This window comes from Hibiscus syriacus, unplaced genomic scaffold (genome assembly GCF_006381635.1).
Source record: "Hibiscus syriacus cultivar Baekdansim isolate YM2019G1 unplaced genomic scaffold, ASM638163v2 tig00110597_pilon, whole genome shotgun sequence".
Classification (NCBI taxonomy): Eukaryota; Viridiplantae; Streptophyta; class Magnoliopsida; order Malvales; family Malvaceae; genus Hibiscus; species Hibiscus syriacus.
The window spans coordinates 4,018,146-4,034,640 of NW_024062795.1; the positions used below are offsets into that span (position 1 = coordinate 4,018,146).

The 16,495-nt window shown below is 38.6% G+C and overlaps 1 protein-coding gene across 1 annotated transcript; it reads right to left on the minus strand.

Moving 5' to 3' along the window:
• Positions 1-9,771: 9,771 nt before the first annotated feature.
• On the minus strand, positions 9,772-15,161 carry LOC120134489 (translocase of chloroplast 120, chloroplastic-like). Its single transcript, XM_039150920.1, has 3 exons — positions 15,031-15,161; positions 13,341-14,690; positions 9,772-12,746 (listed from the first exon to the last, which is right to left on the minus strand). Exons 2-3 carry the CDS (start codon positions 14,664-14,666, stop codon positions 9,903-9,905), a joined length of 4,170 nt encoding a protein of 1,389 aa, XP_039006851.1. The 5' UTR covers positions 14,667-14,690; positions 15,031-15,161; the 3' UTR covers positions 9,772-9,902.
• Between the last annotated feature and the right edge of the window lie 1,334 nt (positions 15,162-16,495).

Here is a 16,495-nt window from a genome sequence, read left to right on the forward strand (position 1 = left end):
GAATAGGCGTATTCCAATGGTCAAAGTTCAATGGAGTAATCGAGGCCCCCCAGAAGCTACTTGGGAGACATTGGAGTCAATGGAGGCTCAGTTTCCTCAACTATTCTCATAAGGTAAATTTTGAGGACGAAATTTCTTGTAGAGGGGGAGAATTGTAACAACCCGGATATTTTCAAAATAATATTTAATTGAAATTGGAGGTTTTAATTGTGAAAATCAGAAAAATATGGGGACTAAATTGAAAGATTTTAAAACTTGGAGCTTGTTTTAGAGTTAAAGAAAATTCAGGGACCAAGCCCTGAATTTACCCAAGAAAGTTAGGTATGTTATGTTATAAACGTGGTTTTCTATTTCAAAACAGAAAACCACACCTCAATTGCTCCCAAATTCCCTTCCCCTTACGCCGGTTTCCGACTTAGATCTCGACGTCGTTCGATCTCCAATTGTAAAATTGAAACCACCGTCGTGTTCATCTTCGACCCGTGAACAAAACCCAGTAAATCAATTATAGCGAAACGCTGCCAAACGACGTGAATTTCGAGTCAAAGTCTCGACTTTTTTTAGCACTACCACCGAGAAAATCTTAAATTCATCTCCGATCGTTGATCGGTTTTCGACACCTCCCACATCATCGTGTTCCTTGTGCCGTTTTGAGTCCGCCGGTGTCAACCTTGGTATCCGTCGACGGCGGCGCGTGAGGGGGTGGAGCAGTCAAAGATTCGGCCGAGTTGAAATCGAGCTCTCCGCCGTTCAAAAATTTGAACCGATCTTTGTAAGTATCTCGAAATCGCTCAAAATAATTTTTAAAAAAATTTTCGTAATTTTTAGACCCCCCGGAGGAGGCCTCACACGCCACACGCGCCGCCGCAGGGAGAGTGAGTGGTTGAAAACCGGTTTTGACCGGTCTGAACCGGTCTGACCCGATCCGACCCGACCGTTGACCCGACCCGACCGTTGACCGTTGACTTCCTTTGACCAAAACTTAAAATGGCTTTGACCGACCATTAAACGACCGTTAATCTTTTCCGAGTATACATATTCTGATAGTTTTCGACGTCCCGAATCCATTTCCGAAGTCCGTTTTGTCAAATTCAAACCCGAAGGCCTCCAAATCGATGGTCAAAGTGGTTGACTTTGACTTTGACCAAGAATTTAAATTTTTGAAAAGACATACTTTATATTTTTCGATGTCCTGATTTCGATTCCGCAATCCGTTTGGCCAAATTCAAAGTCGAAATCCTCCAAATTGATAGTCAAACCCTGAAAATGCTTATATACTTAAGAATTTAGCTTTGAACAATTAAGTCAGATTTGTGGCTAATAAATTATTATTGTTTGAAGGTACAAGAGACTCTCCGGATCGTTCGACAGCTCGACCCAACTCTTCTAGATCAATTAAACCACGTGTGCCAGTATTCACCCGTAAGACCCGTAAATTTTATGATTTTAGAGATTTATTTATGTTACCCATAAGTAATATAGTGTTATTATAAAATAGGTTCGAAAATTGTAGCAGAGCGTGGTGAAACCAGCAATCAGTAGATCTACTATTTGAACCTATTATCGAGGTGTGTTCCCTAATTATTACTGAACTATTTTATTGGTTTTAATATGAGGTACACTGAGTTCTTTGGTTACTGTTTTATTGATGCACCAATTTAATGTGATGATTTATGGAATTTGTGTCACGGTGCAATTGAACTTTTGGATTGAATTACAATAGTATAGCTCTGATCAAGCTAATAAACAGAATGGGCCTAATGTGACTCTTAGGGCCCCAAGATGCATTAGTTTGGCTTCCCTTGCTGTGTGCTTAGGGTAAGCTATATGGACTTGGACTTACGGGCTTAAGGATACAATCTCTAAAGCTTATCCTTAGGTTGGCTTTCTTTTTGTTGTGTGCTTAGAGTAAGTTATATAGAAAATAGTTTTGGAAATTACTGATGGTGTACAAGAAAAGAGTTTAAACTATGATTTTCAAAAGTTAAACTCTTTTATGAATTTATGAGATTTACTGGACTATGATTTGTTTAATATACCTATTGTGATTTTAAGGTAATATTGGGACACACTGAGCCTAGCTCACTTTTCGAAAATGTTTTTCCCCCTTTCAGATACTGTTGGTTAGATACATCGGTTCGAGCACTTGGAGGATCAACATATCTCTTGAAGTATATCTGATTGTAATGTTTTATCTTGCTAGTTGACTTTATTTTGGTGACATGGACCTTATTTTAAAGTATCGTATTTTAGGATGATGACACTTGTGCTATTACTGTTCGGTTTATTATGATTTTGATTTTGAATACCTGTTTTAAATTAATTTATTACTTATTGGTATTATATTTACAAGTTGGGTTTTAATGGTATAATTTATTTCATGACATTTATAATGTGATTTTACATTGATTGAATAATGGTTTCAGAAAATGTCTTTAAGAATCATAATGTGATCCACCAGACTTTGTCAAAACGCATAGGTCGGGTCTAGGGGGTTACATAGGGTATTTATAGTTGAAGCTTAAGGACTAATTTGTAAATACCCTAAATTATAATGACTAGAATTAAGATTTAACCATTGTCCAAATTCAACTAATTTAGTTGCAAAATTTGACAATTATATTCGGTGCATAAATGTGCACTTTCGGTGCACCCCATGTTTCTGACTTTTAACAATCTCCCACTTGAAGATTTGATTGGAACAATCATATCTTCACCCCATTCTTTCTACCTTGTATCATCATGTTGCTTACGTCTCTGACAGACCATAAGAGGATCGACACCAAGTAAATTTATCAGCGTTGATTGCCTTCGTCATAAAATCTGCTATGTTGTCTTTGGTTTGGATCTTCTGCATATCTACAATTCCTTCTTCCACCTTTTCACGAATGAAATGGTACTGAACTCGTATGTGCTTTGTCCTTGAATGAAATGATGGATTCCTTGCTAGATGCAAGGCGCTTTGACTGTCACAAAACAGAGAGACATACTCTTGATTGTGCCCAAGCTCCTCCAATAGCATCTTCAACCAAATTGCTTCTTTATTGGCTTGTGTAGCTGCTACATATTCTGCCTCTGTTATGGATGTAGCCACAATTGACTGCAATTTTAAAACCCAGCTTACAGCTCCATCAGCTATTTTAAACACATATCATGTAGTAGATTTGCTTTTATCCAAATCCCATGCATAGTCAAAATCAACATACCCATTGATAAGTAAATTTGATCCTCCGTAACATAATGTAATATTTGAGGTCCCTTTGATGTATCTTAGGATCCTCTTTACTGTATTCCAATGCTCTTTTTCTGGATTCGCCATGTACCGACTAACCACTCCCTGCTTGTTCAATGTATGGTCTTGTGCATATCATAGCGAACATTAAACTTCCCACTGCTGATGCATACGGTACTCGAGACATCTTCATCCTCTCTTCTTCACTGCTAGGACTCATACTGGAAGATAATTTGAAGTTAATAGGAAGAGGGGTAGAAATTGACTTACAATCTTGCATGTTGAATCGTGACAAGATCTTCTTCAAGTAATTCTTTTGTGAAAGCTAAATTTTCCTATTACTTCTGTCTCTGTGAATTTGTATCCCTAGAATCTTGTTTGCTAATCCCAAGTCCTTCATTTCAAATTCCCTAGTCAGTTGTGCCTTCAATTCTTCAATATGATCTTTGTTGGGTCATGCAACCAACATGTCATCCACATACAACAACAATATAACAAAATCGTTATCACCAGACCTCTTGAAATAAGCACAAGGGTCTGCATTAAGTCTACATAATGAATGAATCAAATCTCTTATACCAACACCTCGGCACCTGCTTTAGACCGTACAGAGATTTGTTCAACCTACAAACCAAGTTCTTCTTTTCTTTTTCTTCAAAACCTTCAGGCTGGAGGATATAAATCTCTTCTTCAAGATTTCCATGAAGAAAAGCTGTTTTAACATCTAGCTGCTTTAGATATAAGTTCAATGTAGCACACATTGCCAAAACTACTCGAACTGTTGTTAGTCGAACCACATGAGAGAATATTTCATTGAAATCAATACCTTCTTTTTGAGCATATCCTTTGACAACCAGTCTTGCACGATACCTCTCAACTTGATCATCACCATTTCGCTTGATTTTGAAGACCCATTTGTTACCAATTGGCTTCCTTCCTTGTGGTAGTGGCACAATGTCCCATGTATTATTTTTATGAAGGGCTTCGATTTCTTCTTGCATCGCCATCATCCACGGTGAAGCATCTGAGCTGTTTATTGCCTCCTGGTATGTTGATGGCTCACCGTCCTCTGTTAAAAGGCAGTATGCAATATTACCTTCTATAACATAATCTAAGTGCCAATTGGGACGTCTTCTCACACGATCTGATTGACGAGTTGTTGGAGCTGTAGAACTCTCTGGTTCTTGTTCATCATGTGCTGGTTCTGCTTCAGAAGAATCTCCTTGTTCAAACTCTTTTTCCACATGTATCTGAGTAGTCTCTGACTTTTCAGTGCTATCATCGTCTTCTTTTCTTTGTAGTTTATCTTCTACAAAGACAACATCTCTGCTGATGATCACTTTGCGGGCAGTGGGATCCCACAAGCGATACCCCTTTACTCCATCAACATACCCCAAGAATTTGTATTTCCTGGATTTTGGATCCAACTTTGAAATTTCTTGGGAGTTGTACATCACGTACACAATACTTCCAAATACATGGAGGTTTGAATAATCAGCTGGTTTACCAGTCCACATCTCCATTGGTGTCTTCAGCTCTATTGCAGTTGATAAAGCTCGATTCACCAAATAACAGACGGTATTGACTGCTTCTGCCCATAATGATTTTCTAGGCCTGCATCCCTCAACATTGCTCTTGTTCTTTCTAACAAGGTTCTGTTCATACGTTATGCCACTCTATTTTGTTGAGGAGTGTTCGCCACTGTGAACTGTCTTTTGATGCATTCTTTCCTGCAAAAGTCATCAAATTCTTCACTTGTGTATTCTCCTCCATTATCTGTTCTGAAACACTTGATCTTATTTCCATAATCAAGTTCCACCCGCGCCTTGAAGTTTTTGAAAGTTGAAAACACGTCTGACTTCTTCTTGATAGGGTACACCCAACATCTCCTGGAGTAGTCATCAATAAATGAGGCAAAGTACTTTGCTCCACCTAGGGATGTAACTGGTGCTTGCCACACGTCAGAGTGAATCAATTCTAGAACACTTTTGCCTCTAGAATTTGATTTGTTGAATTTCAACCGGTGCTGCTTACTTGTTATGCACTGGTCACACAAAGGAAATGTTACATTTGTTAAGTCTGGAAGTAGGTTTTGCTCCACAAGGACTTTCATTCCTTGTTCTGACATGTGTCCAAGTTTTTGATGTCATAGCATTGCATAATTTGAACTACATGAGGCAACAGAGGCTTCTGCTTCTAGCAAAGTCTCTCCCTTCAGTATGTACAAGTTTGTAGCTATCTTTTCGCCTTTCAGCACCACAAGCGCTCCACGGAACACTTTCATGATTCCTTTTCGTGTTTCAATCTTGCTTGCATTATTATCCAACAATTCGTAGGATAATAAATTTTTCTTTAGGCCTTTCACGTGCCGCACATCTCGAACAACTTTAATTGTTCCATCATACATCTTCAATTTGATGGTTCTCACGCCAATGATCTCTAAGGCATGATCATTGCAACTCTACACAGATCCTCCTGAGACAGGTTCATACTGATGGAACCATTCTCTTCTTGAGGTCATGTGATATGTTGCTCCTGAATCAATGAGTCATATATCTGTAAATCTTTTTCTGCCATCCACGGTGGTTGACGCTTCACAGCATAGAGCATCTCCATCATCTGAAGTGTTTGCGGTATTACCTTATGGATTGGAGTTTTTATTTAGACTCCAACAATCCTTTTTCAAGTGACCCTTCTTTCCACAGTTGTAGCACTTTAAATTCTTCTTGCTCCTCGACTTCGATCTACCATGTTTGTGACTGCTGCTTTAGCCACATTCTGTTGATCTCCCTCTCATCATTGTCAATGCTTCTGCTTGTTGCAGATTTAATTGTCTGTCTTCCTTGTTCTTGCGCTGATTTTCTTCTTGTAGAACAACAGCTGCAATGTCATCGAAGACTAGACTGATGACATTATTGTTTGTCAAGTTGATGATGAGTTGATCATATGAATCAGGTAGACTTTGAAGTAGAAGTTCAGCACGTTCTTGTTCTCCTATTGTACATCTTAAGGATGTAAGCTGAGAAAATAACGTGTTCAGTGTATTTAAGTGCTCCGTCACTGAAGTAGATTCTGGCATACGAAGAGTGTACAACTTTCTCTTAAGGAAAATTTTATTGTGCAGCGATGTGGCCTCGTACAATTTGGTGAGATGGTCCCATATCTCCTTAGCTGTCTTCTTCTCCTCGATGCTTGACAATACTTTATCTGCTAATGCTAGATGAAAGTTTGCCATAGCATTCTCGTCCATTTCGATCCATTTGTTGTCATCTGTAAAATCTACCGGCCTTTCACTGATAACTGCTAGACATCCGTCTTTCCTCAGGATGGCCTTCATCTTCAATTTCCACAATGGGAAATTTCTCCCATTGAATTTTTCAATATCAAATTTCGTTGCCATAATTTCTTTTACGGATAGCTCCCACTATTTCACTATCGTGAATAGTTCTCTAGAACCTTCAAAGAATGAGTAATAACTTCTTACTTTCTTATGTTGGAGGATCCACCTTTTGGTGGCAACCACAAAGACAATAAGCAGATATTACACACTTAAATCTGGCTCTAATACCAATTGTTACGGAAGACGGCTATCAGATAGAGTAAAATCACAACTGATAATTTGAGAAAATAAAAATGAAGATAAAAGAGACACAAAATTTACGTGGAAAACCTCTAAAATTTTAAGGTAAAAACCACGGGCAACGGTAGAAGAATTTCACTATGAGAAAATAGGAATTACAACCTCTCTTGATCTACCAAGGAGAAAACAATGATAATTCTCTCTTGATAAAAAGGAGAAAACAACTCTCAAGAAACTCTCTAAATTCTCTCTAGTATTGGAAGAAAGCTAGAATGTTTTGGGATGGTTTTGAAGCTAAATGAGCTAGGGTATTTATAGTTGAAGCTTAAGGACTAATTTGTAAATACCCTAAATTACAATGACTAGAATTGAGATTTAACCATTGTCCAAATTCAACTAATTTAGTTGCAAAATTTGACAATTATATTCGGTGCATAAATGTGCACTTTCGGTGTACCCCACGTTTCTGACTTTTAACAAACTATTCAACAGAAATTGTCAAAGTTTATATATTACCATTAATTTAAATTAATTAATAATTGTGTTAAATCAACATATATATTTTTTTTACAAATAAACGCGTGTACTCCAAAAGTCAAACTTAATTCTTTTTCTTTTTGCCTTTCTGATTTAATAAGATTTTTTTCTAATTAATTCGAATTGATATGTTTCGCATACATGATTCAGGTGGATGATTCTCTACATATACAAAACCTCAAACTCGGAATTTATATAAGCGATATCATGATGTTACCACTTGAACTAACGGTTAGTTGGTGAAGACAAACTTAATTTTACTTTATCTAGTAATTGCAAAATAAATATTCTTCCTTATTCATTCATCATTATTTTCTTTGAAAAATAGATAGATAAACTTATAAATTTCGAGTGTATTCGAATTTCGTTTGAACAAAAAATGACCGTAATAATATTTGTTATGTTCACAATCACGATAAATACAACGCGACTGAAAATGCATTCACAACTATTATTTAAATATAACTTTTAACAACACCTAGTTGTAAGAGGAAAAAGAAACAAGTAATCCTACGAAACTGAATAGATCAACTTCATCAAAACTTTTAATAAACACCCTGTCCTAGCACATTATGACTATCAACAGTACTCCAATCAATACTAAATCTGATCCAATTTACACATCTTTAAAGAAATTTAATCTTCTAGAGTTTTTGATCCATTTTGTAGGATTCCAGGCTCTCTCGTACTCACTCTTTCAGGCTTATTCCTACTCTTCTGACATGTTCTAGAACCTTCTACCATGTTCGGAGAAACCTTGGACCCTTATTGCTTTTATGCATGATAGTCCATGTCTACTACACTAGAGGGGGCTATCTTGGACCCTTGGTGGCTGTCTAACACACCCACAGAGGCCATTTACCCATTTTTTCTAACAGACTCGGTTGTCTAACATTTACCATTTTTTCTTCTATCTTCTGAATTTCTTGAATCAAAACACAGTGAGGTAGAATTGTGAACTAGTTCTCAAACAAAATTCAAACATTTATCTTTCTTCTACTTCATTCATCTTTTTTCAGTCAGACATCTATCTTTCCTTGCTCTTCTTTCTTCTTCATTCATCAATTGTGTATTTTTAGCTTTAAAAAACTATGACTGATTTGATCCGTAGCTCTATTTTTCCTTTCATTGAGTGGCTGATTATCTAGTAACTTGATAAGTATTTATGCTTTTTTTTTCTTTCCTTGAACGTCTGGTCAGTTAATGATTTTATCAATACATATGTTGTTTGACAGTGTAATGGTATACAAACAATTGTAGTTTTAAGTTCTGCAAGCTTGAAAGCAGCTAATGACTTTATAACAAGTATCTCTTCGTTTTCCTTTTCTTGAGCATCTGATCAAGTAATGATTTCACCGGTACATTTATTATTTGACAATAGATTGGTAATATATCTTCTTCTTCTTCGACTTCATTCATCCAAACCATATAAAAAAAATGAAACCAGAAATATTATGAATAGATATCCACAATAATAACAGTATAGAGGCAAGAACAAAACAGTTAAACCACATTACTCGGTACAAGAAACCAGAACAGTAGACACGTGAATCTCAATTGCCAATTCAAAGCTAGCCAAACCAAGCGAACCACGAAACAAAAGATCATTCAACGTATTATCAAACAAAGTTGACGGTTCGGTTCGCATACATCTCTTACATCATAGTGACAAATTAATTTGAAATAAGAGAAGCGAGTAACGATCTCACTAAAGATGGGGGATTTTTTTATAACAGTGAATGATTTTCGATGGCTGTTGACGAACAACATCAGAGAATACAGCGTCGTCTTAGAGATAACCGAGGATGACTGAATAAAGAACGAAGCAAATGAAGATGAGAATAGAGGAGGTGAAGCACGCGAGAGAGGAAAATGAATACATGCATAAACACCGATGACAGACGGAGAACGAAATTCTGATTAAACAAATTCAGTTACACAAAGCGAACAAACGCTGACAGTGACGGCTGTAGATAGTGACAGCTGTAGATAGTGACAGTTGTAGCCTCCGACGGCATCACAAGTAACCTATGTAGCCTCCACGTCTCAAACAATCAACATTTTTGCAAATTGAACCAAACAAAAAATAAAGGAGAAGAGGAAGCAGAGTCAAGGCTCTCCGACAGATCGGAGAGGCTTGAACAACAGTGAAGTCGTCTCCAACAAAATCAATAGGGATTGCAACTTTTGCCATGATTTTAGAAACTCGGTTCCTGATGAATCAACTTTTGCCATGGTTTTGGAAATGACCGGAGAATGAAGAGCATAACGACAAGAAAGGTTTGGACGACAGTGGAGTGGTGAATGAAGAACAGAGCGACAATTTTTTTTGGGGGGGGGGGGGAGTTTGGGATACAATATAGGCAACAGTTAAAAATATCCTTACTCAAAATATCTAACAAAGAAACTACAATCACTATAATCTGCTGAGATATAGTTTATTTAAAGAAGGGTACTTAAAGAAATTTCAGCATAGAGCTGATAGAGAGCCATCTTAAAAAAAATGTCCTATAACCGCATGTAGATGATACAGCACTAGGAACCTAGTTTTCATCATTGTCCATACTGCATCTGTTGGGAATAACCGAGTACCTTTTTCAGTAGTGGAAGGAGAGAAACCAGAGCAAGCTGAAGCTGTTCCGAGCTATTTATTCGTATGCTGACTTGTCCTGCACCTCTATTATTCAAATTGGCTCGTGCTATTAAGTTCGTAGACCGTCCAACAGGAACCTGCGACTGTATATTGCATCCAATGGCAAGATCTCCATGCCAATCCATGACAGAAAGACCAAGTGTGGACGAGGAGCGACCCAGAGGGTAGTCTTTGTCCCTCAATTGTGCTTCCAAGCTGCCCCCAAAAGCAATATCACCACGACTCGTCATGGCACCTCCTGTCATGACAACCTGAAACCGCTTATTAGCAATCAATTTGTCTTCAACTTTCACTCCAGTTGATAATGTATCACCTAATACTGTAAGCGAGATACCGGCATTTGCCTTGTTCTTCCTGAAATTACTAAACCTTGTCTCACCGCGTAGAGTGTAGGCCAAGTCCTTTCCAACAGTCTGCATATCAAATCCTAAAGAAGTTGCTTTACCTCCCTCGTGCTTCAAAGAACTGGCTAGTTCCATTTGGACATTGGCATCCTTTTTGTCCTTTGTAATCTGGCCAGAAAATGAAATGGGAAATTTATCTTTAGCAACGAACAATCTTTCCATATTAATACCTTCATAACCAACATCATGATCCCAACCGTGAGTATCTAGAACAGGCCTCACAAGCCATGGGTTGGAGGAATCAAGGTAACGATACCGATGTGTAGGATTATCAGAATCAAAAGAGGCAGGCAGCGCCAAATCTGGCATGGGAACCGGAACAGAAGAAGCACCACTACTTTCTTCTTCAGCACTGTCACCATACTCACTTGGCAGATCCTTTGCTGCAGCAGCCATTTTCTTCATCATCTTCCTCTGCCTTTTCTCTTCCTTCAGTTGCTTTTTCATAAAAAGTTTTTCCCTATATTCCAACTCATCAAAGTATGCCTTCTTTTGAGCTTTAGTAAGCTTAGCTATCTGTGCTTTAGTCAGCCGCTTGAAAGGTGGTAATTCATCATATTCTGGTTCATCCTCAGAGTCAGAGGACTCAACCAAATCATCATCTAAACCATCCTCATCACCAAACTGCTGCTCTTCAGGCAGCTTAACTTGCGGTCTTGACTGAAGAAGAGATGAGAGAAGGAAAGGTAAAGGAGGAGTCCTTGCTTGAGTAGCAAAAGGCTTTCCCGGAGGAGTGTCTTGCAACTTCAAAAGTGTGTTTGCTTCAGCCAGAATTTTAGATGCAAAGGAAAGAAGCAACAAATGAGGCTTCCAAACCTGACCATTTGGCAAAACTCTTTGGCCTGCCCTGTTTGTTCTACAGGCAGAGTGGTTCTCCACTAATGAAACAGGATTCATGAGCCGCATATCTCCAGCTGCTTGACGAATAGCCTGCTGGACAACGTGAGTGCGTTGAGTGACAAACATGTCATAACTAGAAGCTGTACCATTAGGGCCATCAGGTGGAGCAGAAGCTGCATGAGTCAGAACCACAATTGCATTAAACCATATAGAAGGACCAAAGATCTCAGTGATGGTGCGCAAGAGGGGCATATCACCAAAATCCCTGGTTTGCATGTCCAACCTATCGAGATACAACACGATATCCGGAGGTGTTTTCTTAATGAAATGCTTAACAGAATGAAGGGTCTTCTCATTCTGGTGTTGGTCGGACCAGGAAGGCAGGAGGCCTGGTGTGTCAATTATGCGGACCTTAATACCATGTACAGTACCCACAACATCCTGAACCTTCTTTGTACCGGTCTGGAAAGCATCAGTGCCAAACTTAACTTCATCAAATATCGAATTAATAGTAGCACTTTTACCAACTCCTGTCTTCCCAAGGACCATAATTGTACAAGAGAAATCAAGGGGTTCATTACCAGCTGCCTCAAGCTGTTCTGCCATAGCACTTGCACGGTCAAAGCTAAAGGCACCAACACGGCCCCCATTTCTCCCCTGTAGCTGCTCAGCTAATCCTAATCTGTACAAAACCTGTGCTACAACAACATTATGAGGACCCTGCCCAAGCCTATGTGCAAGCCGCAAAAACTTGACTCTAATCAACTGAAGCTTTTCACGAGTTTCATCACTCTCATCAGCCTCTCCACTTGCAGGATCTTCATTCCGTTGTGCTGCCTGAGAGACATTGCCATTTACACGAGGCTGTTGCACCACTCTAGGTGCAGGCTCCAACAGTGGAGCAGCACGACCAAGGCCAGCAGGATGAGGAGGGGTAGCAGAATTTACAGATCTTACCGACGATGAAGGTACCGGAGTAGGTGAAATTTCACGTTCTTCAACACGGGGGATATTTTGCTTCATCGCCTGAACTATATCAGCTTTCTTTCCAAACACTTCAGATTTTAATGAAAGAGAAGATACCGGAGCATGTTGTTGCACTTCCTGATCTCTAGTCACTTTGGTACTTTGCATATCTTCCTGATCTTTCTCTGATTTCTTTTCAGGTTCTTCAGTCGATGACTTAATATCTTGAACTTTATCTACCATTTCATCAGGTAGCTGCGATTGAGAATCATAATGAACCTCTGATCTCAAATCAGACTTACCAGCCTCAATCTTCTCATTCTTCTGATCTCTAAGTTTCTCTGGAGACAATAAATCTCCAACTTCAGGAGCAACTGTCCCTTCAACAGACCTACTCAGCTGAGATGGCTTGTCTTCCGGTTTATCAACAGCACAATTATTCTTTAGTCCCTCTGCATCTAATGAATCTTTAACCTCCCCATTCGTGTTATCTACAGTCTTTGCAGTAGCCAAGGCCTTAAATGCTTTTTCACCCTCGTTTCCAGCATCCACTGAATAAAGATCAGCTTTGGCATCTTTCATTTTGGCACTCTCTTTCCCCTGATCCCCTGTATCGAAATTAGGTGACTTGTCTTGCGATGCTTCAATCTCATTGACAATCATGCCTGCTGAAGTATCAGCAGAGGACCCAGACATTTTATCTTGAAAATCAGTAGCCACTGCACCCTCCGTTGATTCCTCGCCCTTATCTGCTTGAGGCAGAACTTCCAACTTTGGATCCATTTTAACATCCTCCTCCACCTTAGCAACTTCCGAAGTTGCTTTTGCTCCCTCATCCCCAGCATCCACTGAATCAAGATCAGCTTTGGCATCTTTCACTTTGGCACTCTCTTTTCTCCGATTCCCTGTGTCAAAATCAGTTGACTTGTCATGTAATGCTCCAACTTCATTGACAATCATGCCTGCTGAAGTATCAGCAGAGGCCCCAGCCGTTATATCTTGAAAATCAGTAGCCACTGCACCCTCCGTTGATTCCTCACCCTTAACTGCTTGAGGCAAAACTTCCAACTTTAGATCCATTTTATCATCATCCTCCACCTTAGAAACTTCAGGAGTTGCTTTTTCTCCCTCATCTCCAGCATCCACTGAATCAAGATCAGCTTTGGCATCTTTCACTTCGGCACTCTCTTTTCCCTGATCCCCTGTATCAAAATCAGTTGACTTGACATGTAATGCTTCAATTTCATTGACAATCATGCCTGCTGAAGTATCAGCAGAGGCCCTGGCCATTTTATCTTGAAAATCAGTAGCCACTACACCCACCGTTGATTCCTCACCCTTATCAGGTTGAGGCAAAACTTCCGAATTTGGATCCATTTTAACATCCTCCTCCACCTTAGCAACTTCCATTGTTGCTTTTTCTCCCTCGTCCCCAGCATCCACTGAACCAAGACCAGCTTTGGCATTTTTCACTTCAGCACTCTGTTTTCCCTGATCCCCTGTATCAAAATTAGCTGATTTGTCATGTAATGCTTCAATTTCATTGCCAATCATGCCTGCTGAAGTATCAGCAGTGGCCCCAGCCATTTTATCTTGAAAATCAGTAGCTACTGCACCCTCTGGTGATTCCTCACCCTTATCTGCTTGAGGTAAAACTTCCAACTTTGGGTCCATTTTAACATCCTCCTCCAGTTTAGCAACTTCTGGAGTTTCCAAATTTTTATCAGCCAATGTTCCCTCTAAATATTCCGCATCAGCAACTCCATTCACATGCTTCTCAATTAATGAATCCATCATTGTGTTTCCCTCATTCTCGTCCCTCGGGACTTCAATTTCTCCTGTACTACCAATTTCAAGCAGCTCCTTTCCACCACTCAGTTCATCAGTCCCTGATCCCATTTCAGTCCCTCCCTCATCAATCTTATTGGACACAACACCTCCACCAACATTTTCCCCGCAAAACAGTTCCTCGTCTTTATGCTCATCCACTGATAATTCCAGACCCTCCTGAACTACAATTTCGCTTGGACTGGTATTCACCTGAGGACCGACATTCCCTGGAACCACATCCACCTGAGGTCCAGCCTCACTTGGCACCATATCCTCTTCAGATCCAACATCAATTGGAAACCCAACAGCCTCTTCAAAAGTCTCTGCTTCAGATTCTGAATTTGAATTCTCCTTAACTTCCTGTAAATCAGTGTCACCATTAGTATCACCATTTCCAATTGCACCAGCAACTCCACTCCCGTTATCCATTTCAGAAATTTCTGTCAGCTCCGGCAAATTCTCTTGTGCTTCAATTGCCTCCTCAAAAACATCATCTTTTACATCCTTTGTTTCATCCAAACCCCCATCAACCTTCTCCTTCCCGTCATCATTGGCAACTCTTTCATCCACAATCTTATTGTCTACTGTAACAGAATCATCAACCATTCCTGCCCCATTTTCCATTTTAACAAATGTTGATTCAAAAACCTAAATCACCAAAGCATTAAAAACCCAATTTTAACCAACACAATAATAACTAAATAAACAAGCACCAAACAATACAGCACAATCAATCAAAAAGAAGTACCCACAAACAAAACCCCCTCTTTTTCTACAACCCAAACATAAAAATCCAAAATCGATCGACATGTCAATAAAAAAAATCCATGTTTCTATATTCTTACAGTCAAAACATCATTTCTCCAGAAATATCAGATCCCAAGTGACCAAGTCCATACTAAAGATTCCCAATTTAAATAAATAAAAAGTAATGAATACAATAAGGAAGTAGTAATAAAAACTAGAAAAAGAAAAAGGAAAGGATTACCAGGTCTTTTTGATGCTTTCTGATAGAGAAAGGAAGCAGAACTGTAAAAGTATCTCTAGGTTTTTCCACTCTAATGAGAGTCACAGATAACAGAGGGGAAAAAGGATCTTTGTAGGCTTTGCCTCTTTGATCTTCGGCTTAGCAGAAGAAAAGGATAAGAAACTATCAACGGAGGAAAAGTGATGTGGGGTGTTTTGATCAAACGGCGGAAAGACGGTTCATTGGTATCATCGTTGAAAGAGGCCGAATCATGGTGACGTGGACGTTGAGAAAGGAACATGGGTTTGTGTCACGTGATCATACTTAGCTGAGATTGTTACTAAAAGGACATAATTTGGTGGTTGGGTGATATTTTGGAATTGGAGTACGTGGCGCCCATGTGGAATAGTTGGATCCTAAGCATTTCAACTAGTTTTGGTGAGGCAAAACACACACTAGAGTCAATGGTCCATTGTTCATGTAAAGTTGTTCAATGCAGAAAACAGTAAGATTTAAAGTGATTGTGGCAGGCGTTTAAAGTAGATTAGATTGCATTGTGGTAAAAAGAAAAGTAGTTTTTGGACATTGCAATTCAATAATGTTAGGTAGGGCTATCAAGGATTACAAGATGAGCCTCTACATCTATTGCATTTGGAGGTGCTGCTTGACCTGGTGTGCTTGGAAGGTATTATTATCTATTGCATTTGGAGTTTGTGGAACTGCTGCTTGACCTGTTGTGCTTGGAAGGTATTATTATCTATTGCATTTGGAGTTTGTGGAACTGCTGCTTGACCTGTTGTGCTTGGAAGGTATTAGATGGAGCAATTTATGGGGCTAGTATTAGACATTATTTTTGAGCGGTAGGATCCGTTCGTATCGTGTAATATTTGTTAGTTTTAAATTTTTTTTTCAAAAGTGGACATTTAAGATTACTAATGGAGAATGAAAAGATGTCCATTACGATAAATAATAAGATAATTTTAGTCGTCGATTTATACTCATCAAATGATCTTGAGAAAATATAAAACTAGAATATTACACTAAATTTTATTGAATTGCTATAAATTATCATTAAATTTAGGGTAAATTACATCAGATACAACCAAACTTTAGTCATTGTAGCGTTTATACCACTGAACTTTTAATTTTGTCAATTATAGCACTAACCTTTGATTTTCGTTTCAATTATACCATTGAACCTTTAAATCATTAACAATACGATGACGTGGTTGATGACTACCGACATAAATGCCTCACTAAAATGACGTCATTTTGATCCGACTGTTAACGATTTAATGACCCAGTGGTATAAATAAAAATCATAGTTCAATACTATAATTGACAAAATTAAAAGTTCAATAGTATAAATTTACCTTTAAATTTATTAAACTATTACAAAATAATAATTGAATTTATCAAAAAATTATACAATTATTATAATGTCACAGTAACTGTTATTTTATAATTTTAAAAATTCAATAACTAA